The sequence below is a fragment of the Dermacentor silvarum genome, chromosome 5 (assembly GCF_013339745.2).
Source record: "Dermacentor silvarum isolate Dsil-2018 chromosome 5, BIME_Dsil_1.4, whole genome shotgun sequence".
Classification (NCBI taxonomy): Eukaryota; Metazoa; Arthropoda; class Arachnida; order Ixodida; family Ixodidae; genus Dermacentor; species Dermacentor silvarum.
The window spans coordinates 37,342,454-37,365,648 of NC_051158.1; the positions used below are offsets into that span (position 1 = coordinate 37,342,454).

At 46.4% G+C, this 23,195-nt stretch overlaps 1 protein-coding gene across 1 annotated transcript; it reads left to right on the forward strand.

The window, feature by feature from the left end:
- Positions 1-242: 242 nt before the first annotated feature.
- On the forward strand, positions 243-21,388 carry LOC119452355 (nematocyst expressed protein 4-like). Its single transcript, XM_037714563.2, has 4 exons — positions 243-609; positions 10,598-10,851; positions 17,991-18,174; positions 21,205-21,388. The coding sequence occupies exons 1-4, from the start codon at positions 598-600 to the stop codon at positions 21,310-21,312; spliced, it is 558 nt and encodes a 185-aa protein (XP_037570491.1). The 5' UTR covers positions 243-597; the 3' UTR covers positions 21,313-21,388.
- The last annotated feature ends 1,807 nt before the right edge of the window (positions 21,389-23,195 follow it).

The following is a 23,195-nucleotide window of genomic DNA, read 5'->3' on the forward strand; positions in this document are numbered from 1 at the left end:
ACAAGCACAAAACCGCGGAGTCACTGTAGTGTCAAGCCTCTCTTTTTCTAACCCCTGTGAACTCACCGCGCAATCTTTGCCTTTTCTACGCCTTTGTTTCCTTTTTTTGCCTCCTTTACGCGTTTTCACTCAGCTCTCCTACGTGCTCATGATCTCGAGACACTGAGTCTCAGCAGCCCGCGCAAGGCAAGATGCCAGTGACCTCAGGCGACCGGCGCAGGTTTGTCCGGTTGCGTCTCCTCGCCTCTGTGACGACTAAAATCAAAACAACATCGCAACAGGGCAGCGTCCCCCCTCCTGGGTGCCCCAACAAAACTGGATGACCAGCTCGCATCCGCCGGATAGACACCTTGGCAACGACGACGTCCTCCACTGCACTGTTGACTCTTGTTGGCAGAGACTCGTAAAGCGTCACGTCTCCGGGCCGTCTCGGCGTAAACTTCCGCTGACTCGCCGTCGTTTGAAATTCCGAGTGAGTCAGACAGCGTTGTCTGCGAGCGACTCGATCGACGACTGCCCCCCGCTGCACCTCCGAAGTCACCCCTCTTTCTTCTACACAGACGCCAGCGGACTGACGACCGCATTATTACACCCACGATGCGCTCTCCGGTAAGATATCAAGAGCCCCCTGTGGCATCCCAAAACAGTTCTTTCTTCGCGCCTCGGGTTCGGGGTTCAGGGTCGCGGAGCCTTGCACTTCTGGTTGCAAAACAGGACACCCACCGTTTTTTTCCTTGTCGTGGTTTAAGCTCATTTTAAATACTGTACACAATGTAGCTTTCTATTTATAGAAAACAAAGTGCCAATGGGAGGGAACATTGCGTAGGCTTTTTTTCTTCGTTTTTTTTTCTTGAAAACGGTGCAGTAGAAAGAAATGCCTCGCCTGTTTAATCTTGACCTGGCCACGGCTTCGCGCAATTGGCGTCCTTCAAGTTCAAGGCCGCGAAGCCATAACCTTGCCTTGTCTTGGTTTCAGCTGATTTCAAATACTTTGCGCAGCATAGCTTTTCTTTTAGAAAACTGCACACAGGCGGTGGATATCTCGTATGTTTTAAGATAAGCCGAGCAGCATCTCGCACACTACGTCAGCGTTGACGCCTTTTATGTTCACTGTCGCGAATACTTGTCCGCTCCCTGCAGGGTAGCCACCATCTTAACCCGTTCCTTATCGAACTCATTTCGAACGCTGCCCCATAACAATGCTGATTTGTTTTCAAATGTGTGAAAGCTAGAAGAGTTACTGTTCACTTTTTCCATGACGTGGTATTGCGTGATCCATCCTTCATGCTATCGGTTTTTGCCCTATCCTCCTCCCTACGTGTGTACTGTACACGTCTTTGTCGCTCCGCCGACGCTATCATTTCTTGACCTACTGCGTGACACTTGCACGGTGTTCAGCAGGAGACGAGATCACGCCGTTGCTAGGTGCTCGATCGAGGCTACTGACATCGCTTGCCGATCATGATTACCATGTTGCTTGACGCTGAGCCTGACCTAATACAGACCTTGGAACTCAAGAATGTTGGAACTCAACTTTCGAACAAGGTGTATTTGGCTCGTTGGCCTCGGCGTAACGTTTCGCGCATGATGAGCCTAACGAGCCACTGAAACTTTCGAATTTGATCCCAGACCGGGTCACCGTCGTTCAGGTGTGAGGTTCGTATTAAGATGCCGGCAAATGCGCATATTTCTTTGCCTCGGAATATAACATGCGAGAATGGACTATTTTCTTTCATAATGTTGACGTTGACTCCACAAAGGAAAGTCGAGGTAATTAGTTATACAATCTAAAATAAATTTACACCCTTTTGGGTTAATCTTGTCCCCGAACAGTATTATTCATTCACCTTGTTTGCATTTCCTTTCTTTAACACTCCGCGCTCGCTAATTTCCTGTCAAGAACGCTATGTCACGCTAATGTGACAATGCATTTGGGACCTGAAAGCGTTAGAAAAAGTAAAAGTGCACGAAATAGATGTCGAGTATTTTTTGGGGACCAGTTAGACCCGAAAGAGTACACACTATTCTTAGCGTGCAGCTTGAGCTTGTTTGTGTTATCTACAGCAGTCTATACGACGTAGTCCAGGGCGACAGATGATCAAATGGAGTGATCACTGTAGAAAATTCACGGGCACAGGATGAGTTCGCCTGGAACTGGACAGTGGTAAATGGAGAACACCTGAGAAAGGCCTTTGATTTGGACACATGCTTTAAATATGATGATTATCACGATGGTCATGGCATGACAGCCCGTACATGGCGAAAAGGAAGCGTAGAAAGTAGCTCATCGGTAAGCAGTTCGCATAATGATCGGTCGCGGCAGTGGACTTCCATGCTTGTTTCTCTTTGGGCATCCAGGAAAACTCGCATGGCTTCATTTCGCATAGTTGAAGAGGATAAAAAGATGAACTATTCCAAGTGCCCCACTCAGTCAGTACCGCTTGTATCCGACTTAACGAGCAAAACAACAAACGTAGAGGTCTCACAGCCCCTAAAGGTGGCATTCTCAGCATGAACTAAACATATCACGTTCACAGCGAAATGTCTGCTTTTTGTTTTACTGTGGCGTTAAGCCATAGCGAACGAGGCCTCTTTCAAACGTCTGGCGATGTTGAAAACCAGAAACGCACACAGTTCACCCTCAACGAAGGTGCCGCGCCCTCAGCATGTATACAATGTGGGCTACGAGTTTGTGCGAAGCATGGTTTACAGGGAAGCCCGGACATAGTTCCTGATGATTGCCACAGCAGATACACGGCCAGGGGCCCTAGCTGTGAGTGAGCATTCGCTCACCCATCCTTTCGTCATCACAATAATCAACGCCTCCCAGCTTGTGCGAAGCATGGTTTACAGGGAAGCTTCAGCCCGGACATAGTTCGTGCTTATAAATGCAACAATTCGCGATGAATTCGCGTGCGCACAGAAACATGTCCTGCTATGTCCTGTCCAGGCGATTAAAAAATGTATATATAGAAAGTAATATATAACTCCAGAAACCGCACAGCGGCTAAATTAATTTTGTTTCTAGGCTTCTAGCCTCCATGCTTAGATTTGTTTCCTTATTCTTAATACTTTCTTTTTTTTTCCTTTGTTCGTCCTTTGTTTCTTCTGTTGACTATGGCTTTTTGTTGTGTTGACTAAGGCTCAGTTGCCTCCCGCCATTGAGTTTCCAGAAAAATGACTAGAGGGAACTCTGGCTATATAGTTGTCGTCAAGAGCTAGTTGCAGGTATGGTGGCTCGACTATAATGTGAATGAATAATAATAATTATAATAATAATATAGTTTGCCACACAAAGTTACAAGGAAACAGCGTACAAATCAGGCCTGCCAAAGTCACATAGGGCTTGAGCGGCAATGCCTCGAGTAGCAACAGCTACATTATTTTATTTCGCATACATTTCACATTTTGAAATTACATTGAGAAAAAAATCTACATTTATTTAGGTAAACTCCGCCCTCTGGCGACAAGCCACTTTTTGACTTCTGCAAAATAATAATTTTCAGCAAAGTATTGTGTTATAAATGCAACAATTTGCGATGAAAACGTGTATGCCGGGAAACTTGTCCTGCTGCGTTTGGAAAACTAAGGTTACCTAAAAATGTAGCACGACAAAAAGTGATAAATAACTCTACACACCGCAACAACAGCAGAAGCCACGAGCTCGAGTAAACAAACCTACGTGCTACCCCTATCATTTCCCCGATAGCTAAACGACTGCAACGCCACAGTTCCACCTAGCAACATTTGTAGAAAACTCAAATGTACCCGGGTATACCGTTATAGACATCGTCGAAATCAGCTGTATTGTCGAATTCTGTATTGACGGCATATACAGCCAATTAGAAAGGCTTTAGCAACCCTCTGATCCAATCAGAGCAAGCAAGATGGCGGAATTCGATAGCATGACGAAATTCGACAATGTCTTGAACAGCAATCTCTGCTCTGTGCAGTACCGATTACCGCGTACGACGGCTCATGGCACCCCCGGTTGTTTCAAGCATTTGCGTAGAACGCGTATACATGCGCTAAGTCGCGGTGCAAGCCGTTAAAATGCCACAGCGCCGGCCACGGTTTGTTTGTCCGGCCGCTTCGAGCGACGTTGAGTTTCCAGAAAGCTCGGCCTTGAATTCATCCGGTCGTTCACCGGCCGCTTCCCTCCTCCTCAAACCCCCCCTGTGCTCCGTCACACTTCTGCGTTTAAACACAAAAACAAAAGAACATTTTCAAAACGGCATCTGCCTAGGGGCCCTCAAGGAATCAATTAAGAAATCCGGTGACGGCGAACTGCGGGGCTGTGACGCAACTTTTCCCGAGTTTCGAAAACGAAAACGGTAATCGTGTAGGACAGTATAGACAGGCCAACGCGTACCTTAAACCTTACTCGTTTTTTTTTTTTTTCAGTTTACTCTCCGTTTTCTTCTTCGCTCTAAACGCCACCGGTTAAGGAAAACATGTAATTAAGAAAGATATCTAAATTACAGTTCACTGACTCGGTGGAGTGCTTGGTTTCTAGTCATGTCAGGCTGTTTCTGTTACTTCAGGCTTTCGCCCATTTCTCAGCTGGATCGTTTAGAGGGGAGATGCCTTTATTCTATTTATGGACACTTTCTCAGATAGACCTGTTATTCAAGACAGCTCACAGGATGTCGTTTTCCCATTTATTCGCTCGTTACTTCAAGCCGTTCTTTGGTGCATGTGCCGTCATACAAGGGGAATGTTTAAAAGGCGGCGTTGATTTAGCAGAGTAGGAGCGGAACACAGATAACGGCGAACGAAGAGCGAACGAAGACGTGGGCATGTACAGGCTTAAATCATGGTTAATTTAGCACTACTGGGCTGATCTTACGGTGTACAACCGGTTGCAGAGCATCGAGGAGTTATAAAGCAATGCGTAACGCCATATCACGCCAGCAGTGCTTTGTGCACTATAAAACCTGAACGAAACGTCATTGAACAGCAGGACTTTTATGAATAAACGTTTGTATGAGTTCATATCCGTCAGGTATGAACTCAGTGGGTACAGTCGATTGCTTAATGTCATGCCACAGGGTGAACACGATGAACCTTGTGGTTGAACCTAAGTAACACCAGGGGGGTTATGCCGGCTAAACGTAAAAGAACGTCAAGACACCAACTCAGCCCCACTGGAAAAGGAAACATTTAATTTGGGTTTAGAAGAGCGATTCTTTCATACTTGTCAGAACCCCAATCACTGATGTCCCATTTTCCAGAATCCCGTTCATAGAACCTTCCTTCTCAGCGTTCACGTGACCAGAATAACGGGCTTTAAATGCAAAATTGGTGTTTCGTTTCATACTACAGTGCACCGTGTACAGTCGATCACAAAAGTTTCGGGGGAACAAGTTTCGCGTCGAATGAGAAATCCTGCTTGGTCAAGGCATGATGCTTCTAATTTAATCACTCTGCACTATAGATTACAAATCTACTTCAGACTGAAACCGGGGCCCTTTCAAAACAATCCTTCTGAAACTTTCAGTTCGGTGTTACGTGTCCAGGCTTCGCCAAACTGCGACTTTCTTTCATTCACAAGCCCGGTTCCCATAAATCAGGGGTTCCCAAACACCGTTTCACTATAGGCTTCCGCAAGTGGCCAAAACGAATCCCTATACGCTGGATGTTGACATTAGAGTTTGAATTTAACAATTAAAACCACCACATCCACAGTTTGTTGTAGCCCTCGTGACAAAGATCACCGAGGCGGCGGCGTTCAAGACTCATTGCGATGTGACTCGAGGGGCCCACAATGTCAGCGCTGGACGCGTTTCATTCGTGCTCACACGGTGGTCTGAACGAGAATGGACTTGTATGTCTTGCAAGCTGAAAGCAACTTTTGAAAGTAGCCTTCAAATGGTTCGTCGCTGCAGTCATCGCGAGCACGTAGGCATATTTATGGGGGGAAAGTAAAGGGGGGGGGGGTGATCTGCGGCACCCTGGGAAGGCAGGCGGGTTTCCCCCAGGCCAGAAAGTTTGGGAACCCCTGCCGTAAACTATAGTGACCGAGAATGCGTCTTTTCAATACGTATTTTCATTTGCACCAACGATTTGCATTTCATCCAGGTACTTCAAACCACGCCACCCCAGTGAACTTCGCTGCATATTAGTGCACATCATCACTATTATCATCGTCGTTCTCGTGGTCGTGATAATCATTGAGGATTGTGATGATCACGATGATGTCGGCATGGCTTATTTCCACACTAAACCATACTCCACCAGTACCAAAACCAAATAATATAGTTTTTGCAGTTCTGCAGCAGCTTATTATTTATATCAGTCTTGCTTAATTGAAATTCAGATGTGACGGCCCTATAACAGACCTCCTCCGGTCATCTAGACTGGTCACCGCAAGCGGTCAGTGGCCTCGCTTCAATCTTCTTTTATAACGTACGCTGAAGCACACTTGGCCTTGCCGACGAGAGATCATTACTCAGCGACGAAGAAAAGAGATAAAAGGCGTCGGTTTCGAACTGCAAACCAGAAGCGGGAACGGCAAAGTTTCCGCGACACATTTGACGGAGGCGTTTCGCTTCGTCGCCTTGCGCAGTCAAGGACACGGTCTGCACATAACTTTCGCGTTTATTTTTTCTGCTTGATTCGTTCAAAATATTGAGCAATGAACCAGTGGTCACGTATACCAGATTCCCTTATCGGGTCGCTTCAACTGCTAATTCCTGAGAATGTGAAGCGAGACGGTTCGTGACTCAATGCCTTACGTTCCAGACGACAGGCTCAAGTACACCCACTTCTACGGTCCTCTGTGGCACATTTCGTTATGTGGCTCAACATCTTGAGACGGGCGGACAAGTCGGATATATTTAGTCTGCGGTACAACGAACGCTCTGGTGGTATATTAGGCAATTGTACGTGGCGAAACGTCTTCCAGTTTTGTTTTCACGTAGCTTATTAGCCGGTGCTGTTGTGTTACGAGACAGCTCCACGCACAATATAACTCCTGCGAACGTCCAGAAAGAATCGCTTACATTTTCATGCATTTGGTTCTCAAGGGGTTTGATCTAGTGATGTGTAATATATGGCTCCGCTTCGTGCCTTCTGTCATGAGGGATATGGTCCCGTCATATGGTCACGCCCTATGTGATCACGGCATGTGGCTATGGTTAGTAAAGACACACGTACATTGGTAATCTTCTTCGCTTCAACGTCACAACCATGTGACAATATCTTTTTGTGCCGGTAATCTTCGCAACTATACCCTGATGTTATCTTTTTAATGCGAAAGCATTATATGGCACATGAGGCGGAAAATCCGGCGTTGGCGTGACCACACGATGGTCCAAAAAAGTCAAGGGAGCCCAAGTGAGCCAATCGAGGCAGTAGACGACGTCAATTAAGGTAAAAGGTAATTAAGACAGAACGCATTAGGCCGTAGTTAATTAAGGCAGGTTGAATTAAGATAAAACTCATTGCTCCACTTTCACACACGACCTTTGAGGTTAAATAGGGCGTAGTTAATTAGGGTACATTTTTGAAGGAAGAGTTGATTAGGACACTCGAACCCACGACCTTTGTTGGGAGTCGAATCGTGAACCTTCGGTTGGAGTCGAATCCACGACCTTGCGTTGTGCACACCTTGCGACGAACACCATTGGTTGTCGCATTTACACGATGCATCAAAACGTTTGGGTCATCTAGTTACTCAACGACTGAAAGAGCATAGGCATTGCGCTGTGCATGGTCGCAATGCTTTCACATTCATCCACGTAGGGATAACTAAGTACCCCCTGAATTTTATTTTTCTGGTTTCTAAGCGTCAGGACGAGTGTTTTCTGTTCATAAAATTTCGCACGGCGCTCTTGAGCTTCATCGATGTTAATGCGGTATTTTTTTAGGTGCGTGTTACGTATCGTATATAATTCACTCCCACTTGCTTGATTATCAGGTTTGCTTTTTCTGGTGTCTACACATGCAGCGACATTGTTAGCAATTCTTCTTCGGGCTTTTATGCACACGCGTATGTTGGAACTCTTTCTCACTGCCGTAAAGAAGCGTCAAACTTTTTCCTCCGTTATAATCGACCGTTCATGCCGTGGCTAACGTGTGATAAGTTACATGGGATCACGATATGTGGCTTTCGGTGCTTCTATACCTTTCCGTGCCGACAGTACTCTGCAACACCACCCTGATGTCATCTTTTTTTCTTGCTTCAAAGCGCCACGCGAGCACGTTTTCGTTTTCGACATCACAAAATTCAACCTAAGGCTTTTACGTTATGACCTTCATCTGTGGAGACTAATGGAATGCACGGGTAAAAGTTATATCTTCTTTCCTGACCACTGCTTTTTCTTTCGTCTGCAGACGTGAATACGTTACGTAATCGAAGCTTTGTTCCTATTTTCTCATTTGTTTTTACTGTTTCTGCTGTTTGGAATGTTCACGTGTACGTCAGGTGCGCCATTTTTCTGCACGACTTACAGCTTTCGACGTACCGTAAAAGATAAGATTTGTGAATAGCGATAGCGCAACGCTTTTCACAGCACCGGTCGCATGAAATTAGGATCGACTTAATGACGTCATTGCGTATATATCGTAAAGATTAGAGCTTCTCCTTGCGTTAGTTGGTGCATTAGGTTGAAGTTCTTGTCTCTTCCGCCACAATATACGACGGTTTACGTATAAGATATAGGAGCGGAGGACAACTGTCTTTCTCTCCTGTTTTAATTGTCGTGTTTTGTGGGTGCCTTAAAACATTAACTTTAATTGTGTAATGACAACCTGGTCATCGCGACGTCAGAAAACAATACGACGACGCGACAAAATATTAAAATATGATAAACCGTGCAGTTTAAAGTGCAGAAGTTGCGCAGGAGACTTTGAAGGACGCCGTAATGGAGGGCTCCGGATTGCGGGAATCGAACCCACAACCACGCCACACCGTAGCCACTGGGCCACCCCAGCTGGTTAACCAAACATGTGACGTCAGTTAGCTCTCAAGAGCAAAATTGATGCTCGGGAAGAAATTTTCAAAACTTTATTTGGCGGAAGCCATTGCTCAGAGCAGCAATTGCCGAGAATTTGCCCAGCGGTCGTGGTGGTCGTCTGCTATTCATGACTCGCATACCACACATCGTCATGCCACTTATATTTGCAAACATTAGGCTTAGTTATGCTTGTCTGCGTGTGTTCTTATACGCAATGACTGCCGCGCTTTTAACAGCGGAGCTGTTTAAGCTCTTGGTTAGGCCGCGTAGTGCGAACAAAAAACTGCACCTGGCGATGACGTCACCACGCGTTGCCTAGCAACCAGCTCGTGGAGCGGCGTGTGCTTCACCTCTTCTCCGTGCGGTGCACATGTTGCCTTGACATGGGACGTTAAGGAGAGGGGAGGAGAGCATGCGCGCGGACCCGCGCTATGCTCGGGAGAGAGAAAGCGGAAATGACAGCGAGAGAGAGAGAGAGAGAGAAAGAAATTGTAGTAGCACCAACGAGGCAACGCGCAGAGCTGCTGCCGACGCTTTCCCCGCATTCGCGCCGAACGCGTGCGGTGTCCGTGACTGCAGCCGGCGCCTCTGGCGGCGGCTCGGCAGGTTTCAACTAGCCACGCCCCGGCAAGTGTGAAGGCGCAGCTTGGCCATGACGTCACCGGTAAGCTAAAGCTGGGAGCCGCCGCGACGGCGGCAGAACTCTCGTTGACTCTGTGGCGAGTACATGTAGCCTTGACATGGGACGACCAAAGAAGATCCTGGCACCCGAAGAAGGCGCTCATCTTGAAGCACGTTGCGCGGCCAAGCGAGAATCTGCGCGTCGGCGGCGAGCCGATTCCGAATACCGTGCCTAGCAGCACTTGGCATTTCCTAGCAAAACTTAGCCGAGCCTTGTAAAACCTGGAAGAAGCTAGGTCAATCACCAGCTCCGCTTTTTACTCCAGCCTTGCACCACTAGTGCAAGCTGCCCACATCTTTGTCTTGGTTAAATAATGAGCTTGACAGGCAGAGCTCTTCGACCCGAGCAGCGATGAAAGCATGCCAGCCAAGCGGAGCTCCGTCGGCTCGAGGTTTCAATACTGCCAGCAGCAGTTAAGCATGCCAGGAGCGTTAAACGGCGCCGAGCAAAAACGAGTGCAACTCGCTTTACCCAGCCTGGCACACTAGTGAACCGCCACTCTTTTCTGGTTAATATCGCTTCTTTTTTTTCTTACAGATTTTTTTCTTAGCACGGATTGTTGTACTGTGCGTGTCACGGGAGCGCAGTGATCATTTCAGTCGGGGCAGAGTACTGTCATCCATACTCTTGAGTCATTGCAGGCTTTCTTGTAGATGAACGTTCTAGAATACTGGGTTTAAAGGTAGGCACGGTACACTTATTGCGAACCTTATCACGCTGAACGCGCATCACGTACGACACAAAAAAAATGTTTTGCGTTCGGGCAACACTAACGCTTCGATGCAGACGTATCTTGTGCTACGGCAGATTCCCCTCCAAAACTCAAATGAAATCACGGGCGATGATCCATGGTGAATCCGAACTAGTTCGGACATCAAAAATGTTGATAGAATTAATTTCTACCTTTCGTAACGGGTTCGATGAAACAGCTTACATTTTTTTTCCTCCTGCGCAGGTCTCTCTGGTGCTGCTGCTTGGGCTGTTCTGCCTATCGGTGACGTCACTACCCACTGGCTACCCTGTGGCTAACCCGTATTCCTTGGCGTACTCCGACTACCCGCTCCCGTACCACACCGGTTACGCCCAGCCATACCAGGCCACCTACCAAACTGGCTACCAACCTGGCTACCAACCTGACTACCAGTCCTACCAGTCCGGTTACCAGCCCGGCTATCCCGGAGGTTACCAGACGGTAGTCTTCGGACTCGGGTACGTTGAACCACGCTGGCAGTGACGGCCCACGTTTGCAGTTGTATCCAATGTTCCGTGTCACTCTACATTGCCCGCTCTCTGGACCGAAGGAATGGGTGAAGAGGCAAGGCTGGGCGCCGCAGCGCAGTAGCATTTGCAGTTGACTTCCAATGTGGCCCAAACTTCCAGATACTGCAGCTTACTTCAGCATCAGCTTAAAAGAAATTTCAGTGAAAATCTGTGTCCTCTCTTAGTGGCGCGCAACGGCAACGCCACTAAATCACCACGGCGGGCAGACAGGCAGACTTTCTGAGGAGCTTCTAATGAAATTGCGGTAAACGTTTGCAGACATGAGTATTGTTTGTGAAAACTGCACTGCGAGTCAAAAAGCGAATTTAGAAATCTTATCGAGCATCTAGAAAGTCACTCTGAAAGCTGACGCTATTATTAACGTGTAGCTAAAAGGTTTGGCCTGCATAAGCTGAAGTTTGTTGGAATTCCTGGTACTTGACGAAACAAATTGGGTCGAAAACTAAATCAAGAGTTAGTATGCAAACGGACTCATTGCGCTAAAGTTCATAAATAATTTGTAATAGTGGGCGGCGGGTCACACATCTGGGTACGGCAGGAGAAATTGCAAATAGTTTAGACAAAACATTTGATTCCATCGAACATAGAGTGTTGTTTTCATTACATCAATGCATGAAGTAACTAAGTAAATCAGAGGATCGTAAGAAGGGTAAGAAGGTGGAGACTGGTGGAGTGATCAACAATGGGTGAACTGGGGAACCTTGAGGCTGAATGACGTCAAGGAGGCAGTGTGACGACAAGGTGACTTGTTTTCGTCAGGGCAAAGGCAGCTCCCCTTGTCGAAACATTGGCCCCAGTCTGTGGCTCCTGTTGCTAAGCCTCAGTGGATCATCGCAAAAAAAAAAGAAAGAAAAATCGACGGGTCCCACATGCACGGGGAAATCAGTGATAAGTGAAGCTTTCTCTAATGTTTACTGAAACGTTTCCTTTCACTTCTGCGAAATTCGACGCTTCTCGCTCAATACACACTGTGGATCAATTTTGCATGCTTAATTTCTTTCCCCACACTAGACTGTTTTTGTTTCCCACTTCTTCAATTCTCGATAGCCAACTTCGTAAAAGTTATTGCAGAATGGTGGCTTGCTCGACTAGTTGGTTCATTGCAACTTGTGTAACAGCGCAAACAATAACAAGGAAGGAACGACGATAGAGACAGACGATAAAACGACGATAGAGACATTGTATTTATCGTGATTAATTTTGGCCACCTGGTGTTCTTTAACTTACACCCAATACATGGTGCAGGAGCGTATTTGCATTTCGCCCCCATCGAAATGCGGCCGCCGCGGTCGGGATTGGATCCCACACCCTCGGGCTTAGCAGCACAACGGCAACGCCACTAAATCACCACGGCGGGTACCAAACAGACTTTAACAGACTCGGACATTGTCTCTATCAGTCGTCCCTTCCTTGTTATTTTTCGCGCTGTTATACAAGTTTCAAAGTTATGTTGCCGTGCACTTCCTCACTTCGCAGCTCAACGTTCCAAGCTCAATGGACGCGCTAGTCCCATTTTGTTCCCATTGTTTCTTTCTCCGCATTCAGCTGGTTTTGTCGGCGACTTGATTTATCTATTTATTTTATTTATTTATCCAGCGCTGCGAATCTTGGAGGTCCAAGAAGGAGGGGCATACAAAACTTTTGCAGGCACACGCATACAATACAGTAAAGCGTAAAACGGATGCAGTAAGTTAATACATGAAAACGAGGGGAGTTTCATACTACAAATTCAATGGCGTTTACGATTCCAGGTAAGAATAAACAACCAACGGAATAATGTTACGTCGTTATGCTTGTATATTCGCTCACTTGCCTTGCCTTTCCTTTATTATTTATTTTCATATCCCAAGTGGCACGTGCCTATCCGGACGGATTGGGCAAGGAAGTTTACATACCGAGTGCCGTGGTGTCCAGTTGCAAATACCCCGCGGTCGATCCTGTCTATTTTGTTGAAACCCGCGAAGGACCACACAGGAAGAGCGGTAGATGAACAAACATGGCGATTTGATGGAACAACAAATAATGCGGCAGAACCCACCTCCCGACGGCTGTCGACAGTAAGGCGTTTAGCATTGAATCAATACAGCGACGCAACGTATCGCCACCGTCGAAACGAGTTACGTATGAGGCGTGTACTGAAGCGGGGATTCCACTTTCGCGCTTTCCTAGCAACGCACGGCGCCATCTAGCGCCATCACCGCGAAGCCTGAGCGTGGCCTCCGAAATGCACGGCACGTCTGCAGTGTGTGCGAACGCCGAGAAGTGCGTCACGCTGCAACCGGGCGCCTCTCTAGCGCTTCTTTCCGGACACGTTGCGCCGTCTGGTGGCGCTGCCGAGAAGCCCGCGCGTGGCCTCAGAGACAAGAAGCGTGACGCGCCAGTGCCTGCGAGCGCTTAAAATTGTTCCCCCGGTTGCCGCACACTCGGAGGCCCATACTCAGTGACCCAAGTTTGCGAGAGGTCCAATGAGCAACGGAGCATACACAGTGCGCTCACGGCACAGCTAGCTAAAACGTTGGCGGGAACGGCGTTCATTGAAAAGCGGCACATATTCAGTGCATTTGTGGTGCAGCCTGCTAAACTGTCGGGTTGCTGTCTTTGAGGGACTCGTATGACGTGGGTTCGATTCCGCTCAGCATCGAGATCTTTAAGAGATCCCTTTCGTCGTGGTAGAGCGACACATTCCCAGGGGCACACGCTCAATTACCCAAGTTGGCGTCAAAGACGTCCGTTGAAGAGCGGCGCACACCTACTGGCCCACTCAGATGCCCGTAGGCACACCTACAGGCCTCCCAATGTTAGTAACGTCTTTTTGTTGGAATAAACTTTTTCGAAACGTTTAGCAAACTTGTCTCCCCTAATGCTCTGATTCAATTTCGCAATTTGAACATGCGTCCTAAGTGAATAATTATAAGGTTATTTCCTGAAACTATTTAATTGGCCACCTGAATTTGTTGCGCAAGTAGTGCCCGCCACTTCAGGTAATCCACCTGAGCAGGCGATTACGCTATATGTTTCATACGATTTTAACTTTTCTTTAATTAAAAAGAAATATCTTGTATAGTCCCAGGAGGGGGGACAGTGGTGTATCCATGTGGTATACGTAAAAGTACGCGTTTCCGAAGATCCCCTTGAGGTGCTAATTAATTTTCTCCATTGAAAACCGGACTTGAGCACTTTCTTTGTTTCTTGGCACCTTCAGAATCAAACAAAACACCCGCCGTCGTTGCTTAGTGACTGTGGTGTTGGGATGCTAAGCACGATGTCGCGGGGTCAAATCCCGGCCACGGCGGCCGCATTTCCATGGGGGCGATATGCGAAAACAACCGTGTACTTAGATTTAGGAGCACGTTGAAGAACCCCAGGTGGTCCAAATTATTCCGCAGTCCCGCATTACGGCGTGCCTCATAATCAGATCGTGGTTCTGGCACGTAAAACCCCACAATTTAATAATCATACAAAACGTACTTCTGCAGAACGAATTAAGAATTTTGAATTCTTCAGTGAGTTCATTTCACCCGCCGTGATAGCTTAGCAGTTATGGCGTACGTTGCGCTGCTGACCTAGAGGTCTCGGATTCGACCGCGGCCGCATTAAGATGGCGACGAAAGGCAAAAATGCTATATGAGCGATCGCAGCGCAAAATTTCCCTCTAGTAATATTTGTGCGAAACTATATGCTGCAGGCCGCCGAAAAATTTATTCGGGCTATGCTCAAAGCCTTTACGGGGAGAAAAGAAATCAGTGGGTGTGTGCTCCGAAAGCTGCTTGCCGGCTAGCTTTTCCTGGTAATTACCATTGCAGACAGATGCACGGGAAAGGCCCCGTGCGGGGGGACCCTGCCTCTCGCATTTCAATGAGCCTACAATTCACGGGTCGAAGATCCACATGTATTGCTCGCCTGATTGGAAGCAGCACCGTTCGTCCAACTAACCATACGGAAAAAAAGCAAATTAGCAAGTCCTGCTTGTTTGCTTCCTTTTGAAGCGTGATGATCTTAGTGCTTTCGAAGCTAGGTGCCTATATGCTTGACCTCTTGGCCCTGTGACTCACTCTGCCAGTAATTATTACCGCTGCGAGTGTGAGCGACGCCAGTGCGTTGACGTCATTACTTTAGAAGGTCTTCAGTCTTCCAGCCACGTGGCTTGCTCGTTTTTCATTTCTTTGTTGTTTTAATATAGAGTAACGGAAACCAAGGAGAGTGATATAGATCACACAAGAGCTCGTTTCTAAATGAAACAACAAGAATACGTACGGTTCTTTTTTTTTCTAGCACTAACGAACTCCTTTTGATCTAACACTCTTCCCACCCCAACACTCATTTGTTATCTATTTTCGTTGCGGAGCACCCGGGAAAAAATAAGTGCACCGAGGTTTACTGTGTTCGAAACTGAGAACCATGTGCAAGCATTGTTCATCACGGTCATGAAAAAAAAATTGGCTACATATCTACTTGCTTCGCTGCAAATGACGTCGAAAGACGATATTCATCTGTCGCCCCTGATACGTACCACCCTCTCTCCTCTCCCCTCCCTCCCCTCACGCTCTTCCCCTCCCCTCTCACTCCTCCCATGATGGATGCAATGGAGGTTTTGCTGAATTTAACTGAAATTTCCTGCGTTCGCCCTGCTCTCGCGCTATCTGTTGGGACCTTTTTTTTTTTACTGTTGGCTTAAAGCCGGCTACAGAGCCGCGGCTTCAGTCGGCTTGTTTTTAGCGCGTAGCGTCTCTTTGATTTTAATTTTTCATTTACTAACGTAAAAAGCAATCCAATGTGTATACTTAATTAAACGAACGCTGCGTATCACGGTTATGAACATATATATATCGCCTCAAATAGGCCTGAGGTTTCTTTTGCACTGCATAATGTTGACGTGTATGACCCCGTGCCACCAGTGCTAGTAGCTCGGTTGGTTTTGGCCGGGCGGTTGAATCGAGTGACAGACAGACAGACGAAGTTTTTCGCGTTTAGGTAGACCAAGAAAGGCTATCGTCGTTAAAAAAAGTATTAAAAGACGCAGGTTAATGGAGCCGATGAATCATAGTATTTATTGAGTGATTCATCTAGTTATTTCTTTATTCGTGTGCCTCACAGTGTCCTGAAGGATTACTGCGTGAGCCTGAGGGAGGGAGTGGCCGCAAGCAACTAAGCGTAGCAAAGAAAAATAATGGCACATTACTAGTGAGGAAGAAAACGTAAAGCACAAAGTATCACAGGAGTATAATCACTAGCTCGAAAAGTGAACAATGCTTAAACATTTCACCTAAAACATTAACACAGTAATAAATTAAATATATAGACTGGCAGCAAGTTTATATTTACAGTATTAGTACTGCGATTGCAAATTTCATTGTGCTTGCTCTCAAGCGCATCCTGTCAAAACTGCACCATGAAGGAGGAATCATTCGAACAAAGGCGGAACATGGTTTATTTTTAAGGTGTTTAGCGTGATGACACGTCAAAGGACATTTATTTGCTTATTTATTTCTTTGCTTACTTATTTAAAAATAATTTAAGGTACATACAGTACATTATAGAGGGCAGGGGCAAGAACATAATAATAGGAAGCCTACATGCAACGCCATTTGGCGTTGCATGTAGAACACAACATAATATAACACAACATAAAAAACCATTGCCTTCGAAAGAAATGTAGAAAGTTAGAAGGCTACGATAAAAAACACAAGTTAAACATCACTCGACTAGATACAAAAGCAATTTGTAGTACAAATATGATTCGTCTCATGGCACTTACACAGAACCAGAAATGGTATATAAACAGAATTACAGCACTAGTTCATGTTGATTAAAGAACTTTTGAAGAGAACAGGATCACGAATGTCCACCACTAACGCAGGTAGGTTATTCCATTCGACAGAGGTGTTGAGAAAAAAAAAAGACTGTGAGCACGTGGCAGTGTTATGGGAGGATACTTAGACGTGTTTGCACCAGAACACTCATGTGACTCCTCGTGCAGTGCGTTCACCTCATTCTGGGTACTTCTAAAATTCCAAAGAACCCGTGACGGTGTCGTATCAGCACTGACAGCTCCGAGAAAATGTTGTTTGTAAATGAAGTTTGTCTATCTGCCTGTCTCTTTAGAGCGAGGAAACTTACAGCAACCACGGAGTTGTTTTTCTATTCATCCGAGCAAATCAGGTTGTTTACTTGCATCGAAAAAGTTCGGCGAGTATACGCATGTCGTTCCATATTCTTCGCCGGTGGTCATTGCGATGACCGTGGCTGCCATCATACATCATCATTTCCAGCGGCGTCTAGTTTCCTTTCTCGTACTTGTCTTGGCTTATAGGAAAAACCTGAAAGAGCAGACGCCGAACCGTTCCTCGTCTGCGACCCACGCCAGCGCTTGTTTGCCCGCGCCGAGACAACGATTGATCGGTCACTCAGGGGAAGACCGTACATCAAAAAGCGAATTGCAAAGCACGATGTAGTCAATTGTTCAAATTTTATTCAAATAAGCATTTGAGCTTACCTTCGTACGCACATGTCGATGTGAAACACACCTTTTGGCCTTGAGGCTCTACGTGAGCAGAAAAATAAACAATAATTACGAAACTTACGTTTGTAGCCCTTACGGAAGGGCATGAGGCTATTGGTGGAAGCGTTCAGTGAGTATTGGCTGGTCCTCACGGGGTTTCCTTTAAGGTTCGCTTGTTTCCTCGTTTGCTTCTCCAATTCATTGATATATTGATTGATTGGTTGATTGATTGATTGATTGATTGATTGATTGATTGATTGATTGATTGATTGATTGATTGATTGATTGATTGATTGATTGATTGATCGAAGTTGAGCGTTGACGTCTACAGTCCCCTCGCGGTATGGCTTATCGTTCACCTCGTGCTACCAAGACAGACAAACCTCCACTGATTGATAGCTGTCCTCTTTGAACGGCCGTTGTGTAAGGTGTACGTGGCAGGGAAATATCTTGTGTGTCGGCGAGCTATAGTTTGAGTCGTCGAGATAGGCAGTAAAAGAATGTTTCACCTGATAACTGCCCTGCTTAGCGCCCAATTACCCCGTGTGATTTTCGTTCTTTCATGCAGGTCCCCCACGCGCCACGTCCTGTTTCCGACCACGGTGCCGAACGCGCGCCCCGTGCTCATTCCTCTGGTGCCGGTGGTGCAGCAGCAGCCGCAGCAGCAGCCGCAGCAGCAGCCGCAGCAGCCCCCCAGGCGGTCCCAGCACCCGGACAGACACGACAGACCGGTGATTGTGAACCCCGCACAGGTGAGGGACAACACCAGGTGATCAGGGTATGGAGTGGCAGCAGCAGCAGCCACTCCATACACGGCAGCACAGTTGGACAATGCCCCTTATGGAGAAATAACCTTCGATGGAAGCGTTAATTAAACGTTCATAAAACAGGGTTACCGTAGCGCGGACAAGTGGCACAAACACGAGGCACACAGACGCAAACCCCAGGCGGCAAGTGTCCCCCTGATCAATCCACGAGGCACGTGCCCCCCCCCCCCCCCTAAAAAAAAGAAAGAAAAAAGAAAACATTTCTGTGTTAGTATGTGGCTTTCCCAACACCCTCCTCCCCTCCCCCCTTCCCCTGAAAAAATTTCTGGCTACGCCACTGCTCAGAACCACTGAGATCGCTCAATTGACAGAACTGATGAGGCACACGGTTCTTCTGGTTCTTCTGCTGCGTACTAATACATTTCGAGTTACAAACCTGGCACGAGGCAGCGTAAGGCGTCCGCGGCACCAGAACTGCAGCACCACCACCCCTTCCTCCCTGCTATATAGACATCCTACACAACTCCGCATACGTTTCTCCTCTGAGACATCGAAGAAGCTTTGTGCACGTAGGCATTGCAAATATAAGCAAGACAAGTTAGCCACGCCTGAAGATGACCGTTAAGGAAAGGCACTGGTTATCGCTGATGTAAACTCTGACGTCTCTCTGACGCAAGCTTCACCGGCCCGCTAAATATAGGCAGCCTCGACGACTTCTTCTTCAGAGGAGAAAAAAAAAACGAAGGCAGGAAGGAAAATAGCCAAAGCAAGTTCGGCGACGCTTGCGTCAGAGCTGCTGCAGTGTCTACGTGGAGTAGAAATAACGAAATGCGCTCCTTTGAATGCCCTTGTGTAGACGTTGATGTGCTGGTTTGCTGAAACCGTCTGCAGTATGTATTAAGCTGGTTTGATGGTTTGAAGAATCAGAAGTTGCAAGTTACAGCCTATGTTTCTCGCTTGTGCAGTTTTCTTCGTTATCCCGTTGGTTTGCGCTACAGTAATCCCTTGTTTACAAGCAATGCGCATGCCCATGGAAGAGTCCAACTACGTATAAGTACAACAGAATTTTATGCAGAGTTGTCGGAATTACTTGTGCTCTGCTTGACCTGAGCTAACACTTATAGGTTACTCCTTGCCGCCAAATTAATCTTTATTTTCCGTGTCTCGTGCATCTCGGTCACGCTCTATCGATTCATTTTCTTTCTCCGTCCTTCGTCCTGATTTGCATTCACCCCGGACAGCACAGCATCGCGGAAAACCGTGCGCACGTTCTGGTGAACGCTACGAATTTTCGAAATTGGAATAGGGACGCACTGAGGTGTGCATCTTGTCTAGGAACGTCGACAATGTCATCAAAATAGAAGAAACACTGGAAAAGGAAGTCGAGATCGTAGCAAGGAGTACACGCTCGACTGTAAGTCATACGTGATAACGACTTTTCGATGGGCAAGGAAAATGAAGAGTGGACATGGGGAGTGAGGAGAAATTAAAACGCTCAGTGAGGGGCTGGAAAAACAACGATCAGCAGTCTGCGCGGTTGGTCAATGCGTAATTAGCTTGAAATGAGCACAATAGGTGCAGATAATGCGCATTAAGTTGGCCTCACAAAAGTGTGTTTAGTGAAATTATGGGGGCCTTGAAAACACCTTTAATACCTCGTATAGCGAGCGTTATAGTCCGCGGTCATCGGTACATTACTTCTGCAAATCTGGCCGATAAAGTGAAACTTCCTTTCAAGTGCGAAGCACTTTAACGGCCCGGGCTGTCGGCGTGTCATTTCGTGGTCACGCGCAAGAACGGGGTCAAAACAAGGGCAGAATTGATCAAAACCGGTTCAAAATATACTAATCTTGTAATGTGATCTCATTTCGTCGTGGTCATGCGCAGCAATTAAGGCTTTGGCTCCATGTGCGTGTTGGTTTGGCTCAATGTGCGTGGCGGTTTCCCACCAGTTGTGCCTTAGCACAGGTGTCAAAATGGATGATTGATTGCTAAGCACAAGACAAACACAGGATAAAACAAGATAAACACAAAGAAAACACAAGGGAAACACCGGCGAATCACTGCTTCCCCAGCTTTCAGGTTGTGTGGAACTGCATTACCGCCGAGTTTACCAAGGCCACTTTCCCGGACCGGTTTCCCTATTTTTTTCTTTTTTCAATCGGTTTTGAGGCGGAAGGTCAACGTTATTCGAAATATTTAGCTTATTCTTAAATGTATTGCTCTTTACGCAATACTGGGTTACCAGAGCAGTGGACCTCAGTTGCAACGCTAGTAGTGACATCTTGTGACATTTTAGTCCATCTACAACGTTCTACGTTTACTGTACGCTTACCGAGCCCGCGAACGTATTACAGTGTGCAGAACACGAGAGTGCCTTAGACTTCGACGATGGCAGCAGCGCTGGCCGCACTATCTCGTGGCGTTTTGTTTAACCACAACGCCTTAAAAACTCTTCTGCAGTGATGCGTCATACTCCTCGCAGACGGCAAAATAAAAAAGAAATGCACTGCACGTTAGTAACTGCAGCTACTCAGGCCTTTGCACCGGCAGCTGGTATATGTGGAACGTCATCGTTGTAACTGTAGTATTGTGCTCTGGTTTCTGTGTAAATTATATATATATATATATATATATATATATATATATATATATATATATATATATATATATATATTAGTACAATATTCTGTATTTGCATGCCGAATGGCTTTACGAAAATTTTACGAGTACATTTAGTGTTGGAAACGACACCCTTCGTAAATACAAACAAAAAATCCTCAAACCCTTCACGCGATTATAGCTGTCCTGTATTTTGCGCACGTAGCGCATGGCGTCACAACAGGTGCTGCTGAACCATTTTGAATGTGACGAATACCTTTGCGCAAACGCCATTGCCAAGCCTTTCAATAGTGCATGTAAATTTAGTACAACATTTAACGCAAATTAAATGTTTATTGCTTTATTAAATATCTTCTTTGCAAAACCGAGCACCACGAATACCCGCATTCGCAGGTCATCCGGGCAGAGGAACCCGACAACCGTCGCCACAGCACCGGGCGTCACGAACCTGAAGAGGTCATTGACGTCATCGTTGACCGGAAGCCCGTCACCGCACAGTAGACAGTGCTGCTCCTGGTGGTCGATACGGAAAACGAATACAGGGATAAAGGCGTCAGAACATTAAAGAACATAGCAACTCTCCAGTGGTCGTACTCTTTGCTTCAACATTCTCCATGAAACGTTTAACTATAGTTGAGCTCAGATCGTAGCCCGAAATTTTTAAGGCAACGAAATTTTGGGCCACGTGAGAAGCCTATAGTTACAGATAGTGTGGATATAGAACACGCCTCCGTGCAATACTTTACGTTCGAAATACGAGTGGATCCTAAAAGGCTCCCAGAAGTAGACGTTTTGATTGCGAAACTGAACAAAACATTGCTATAACCACTTGCCGGAAGAGACGCATGACAAACAACCCGCGGATTCTCGGTATGACCTCCGAGATTTGAGACCACCTGTGGCTGCCTACGGTGCACGGCTAAATCTCGGAGGCGACGTGTGTGGCCTACGTCATATCCGCAAATCACCGAGTGCACTGGCTGTTTGGTTAGGCGCTGTTGAAAGGATGCTAACAATAAATAAATCAGACAATTACCAGCCGTGCAGGTTTGCCAAGATTACTTCAGTAGTCTATACTTTATTCATTACCAATTTGGTCCAAAGCGAAATTTTGTTACAGCTGGCCTTTAAAAGTGACGTAGAGGGCAGCAGTAAATTAGTTCGTACTGAAAGATTCATGTGAACTCATTTTTATTCTTTCGGCGTAGTAGATTTGGTGGTTAATAGAAGAAATGAAACACGAAGTGTTTTTTTTTTTTTTTTTGTAATTTAGTGACAGAAACTCAGTGCCGGTAGGTCACGGTGACGTCACAGATTTCAAAGGAGTTTCTTTTCGTATTTCGGCTGTTTCAGCGCAGGAACCTTTCTCAAAACTTCTTGTGTTGAGTCGTTGGTTGCTTTCGATTATAATTTAGTGCCTGTTTACCGATAAACAGTTACCTGCAGCCGTGTATAGGCTCTTTCAAAATCTACGACGTCACAACGCCGTGGTGCGGGTACTTCAAGCCAGCGTCGCATCCCCTCTTTCTTTTTTCTTATTTTTTTCTAAGGGTAACAGTGACTGTTTCGCCGTTGCTGAAGCGCATTAACTAAATCATTTTAACTAAGCAAGCTATTCTGATAGTACTTCACCAGACTGTACTGACTTAGTTGCTTGCTTGCTTGCCTTCAAGATTGGCTCGTATCCACCATGTGGGATTGGCCTAGAATCAGGTGATTAACGAAAAAAAAATATTATCGGAGTCTAATAAGGATCACTTCTGAAAATTTTTGAATGACTAAAGTAATTCAGCCTGACTTATTTTTGGTCTTTCTTCTTCTTCGTCTCTCTGGGTTTTTACGTACCAAAACCAGTTCTGATTATGAGGCACGGCGTAGTGGAGGGCTCCCGATTAATTTTGACCACCTTGGCTGCGTCATTAAAATACATGTGAGACGCAGAAACACCCACTAAGTGACCGCTGAACTAAGACTAAAATACGACGGTATCACGACAGCGTTGTGACAACAAATGCATGAAGACTGTTTGGCGACGACGGGGTCCCAACAAGGGTACGACGAGAGTCGGATGACTTAGATGGAACGACCACTGAGGCATCACGACCACGAGAGCATATGCCAACTGGCCGAAGCTATTATATAGAGAACTTCGGCCACTAGGCCGGCGTAGAAGGCGTGACGACGACCACACGACGAGAGTCAGATTACGGAGCTGGAATGACCACGATGGAACGATCGCGAAGCCATCACGACCGCGAGCACATTAAGTAATTGTCCGAGGTGGTTGACAACTTGGACCACTGGGTCGGCGTAGATAGATAGATAGATAGATAGATAGATAGATAGATAGATAGATAGATAGATAGATAGATAGATAGATAGAT

Excerpts from the sequence above, each read along its gene's own strand:
- LOC119452355 (XM_037714563.2), top strand. Across the intron at positions 10,852-17,990 it reads ACGGTAGTCTTCGGACTCGG|GTCCCCCACGCGCCACGTCC; the intron begins GTACGTTGAACC and ends TCTTTCATGCAG. Across the intron at positions 18,175-21,204 it reads TGATTGTGAACCCCGCACAG|GTCATCCGGGCAGAGGAACC; the intron begins GTGAGGGACAAC and ends CCGCATTCGCAG.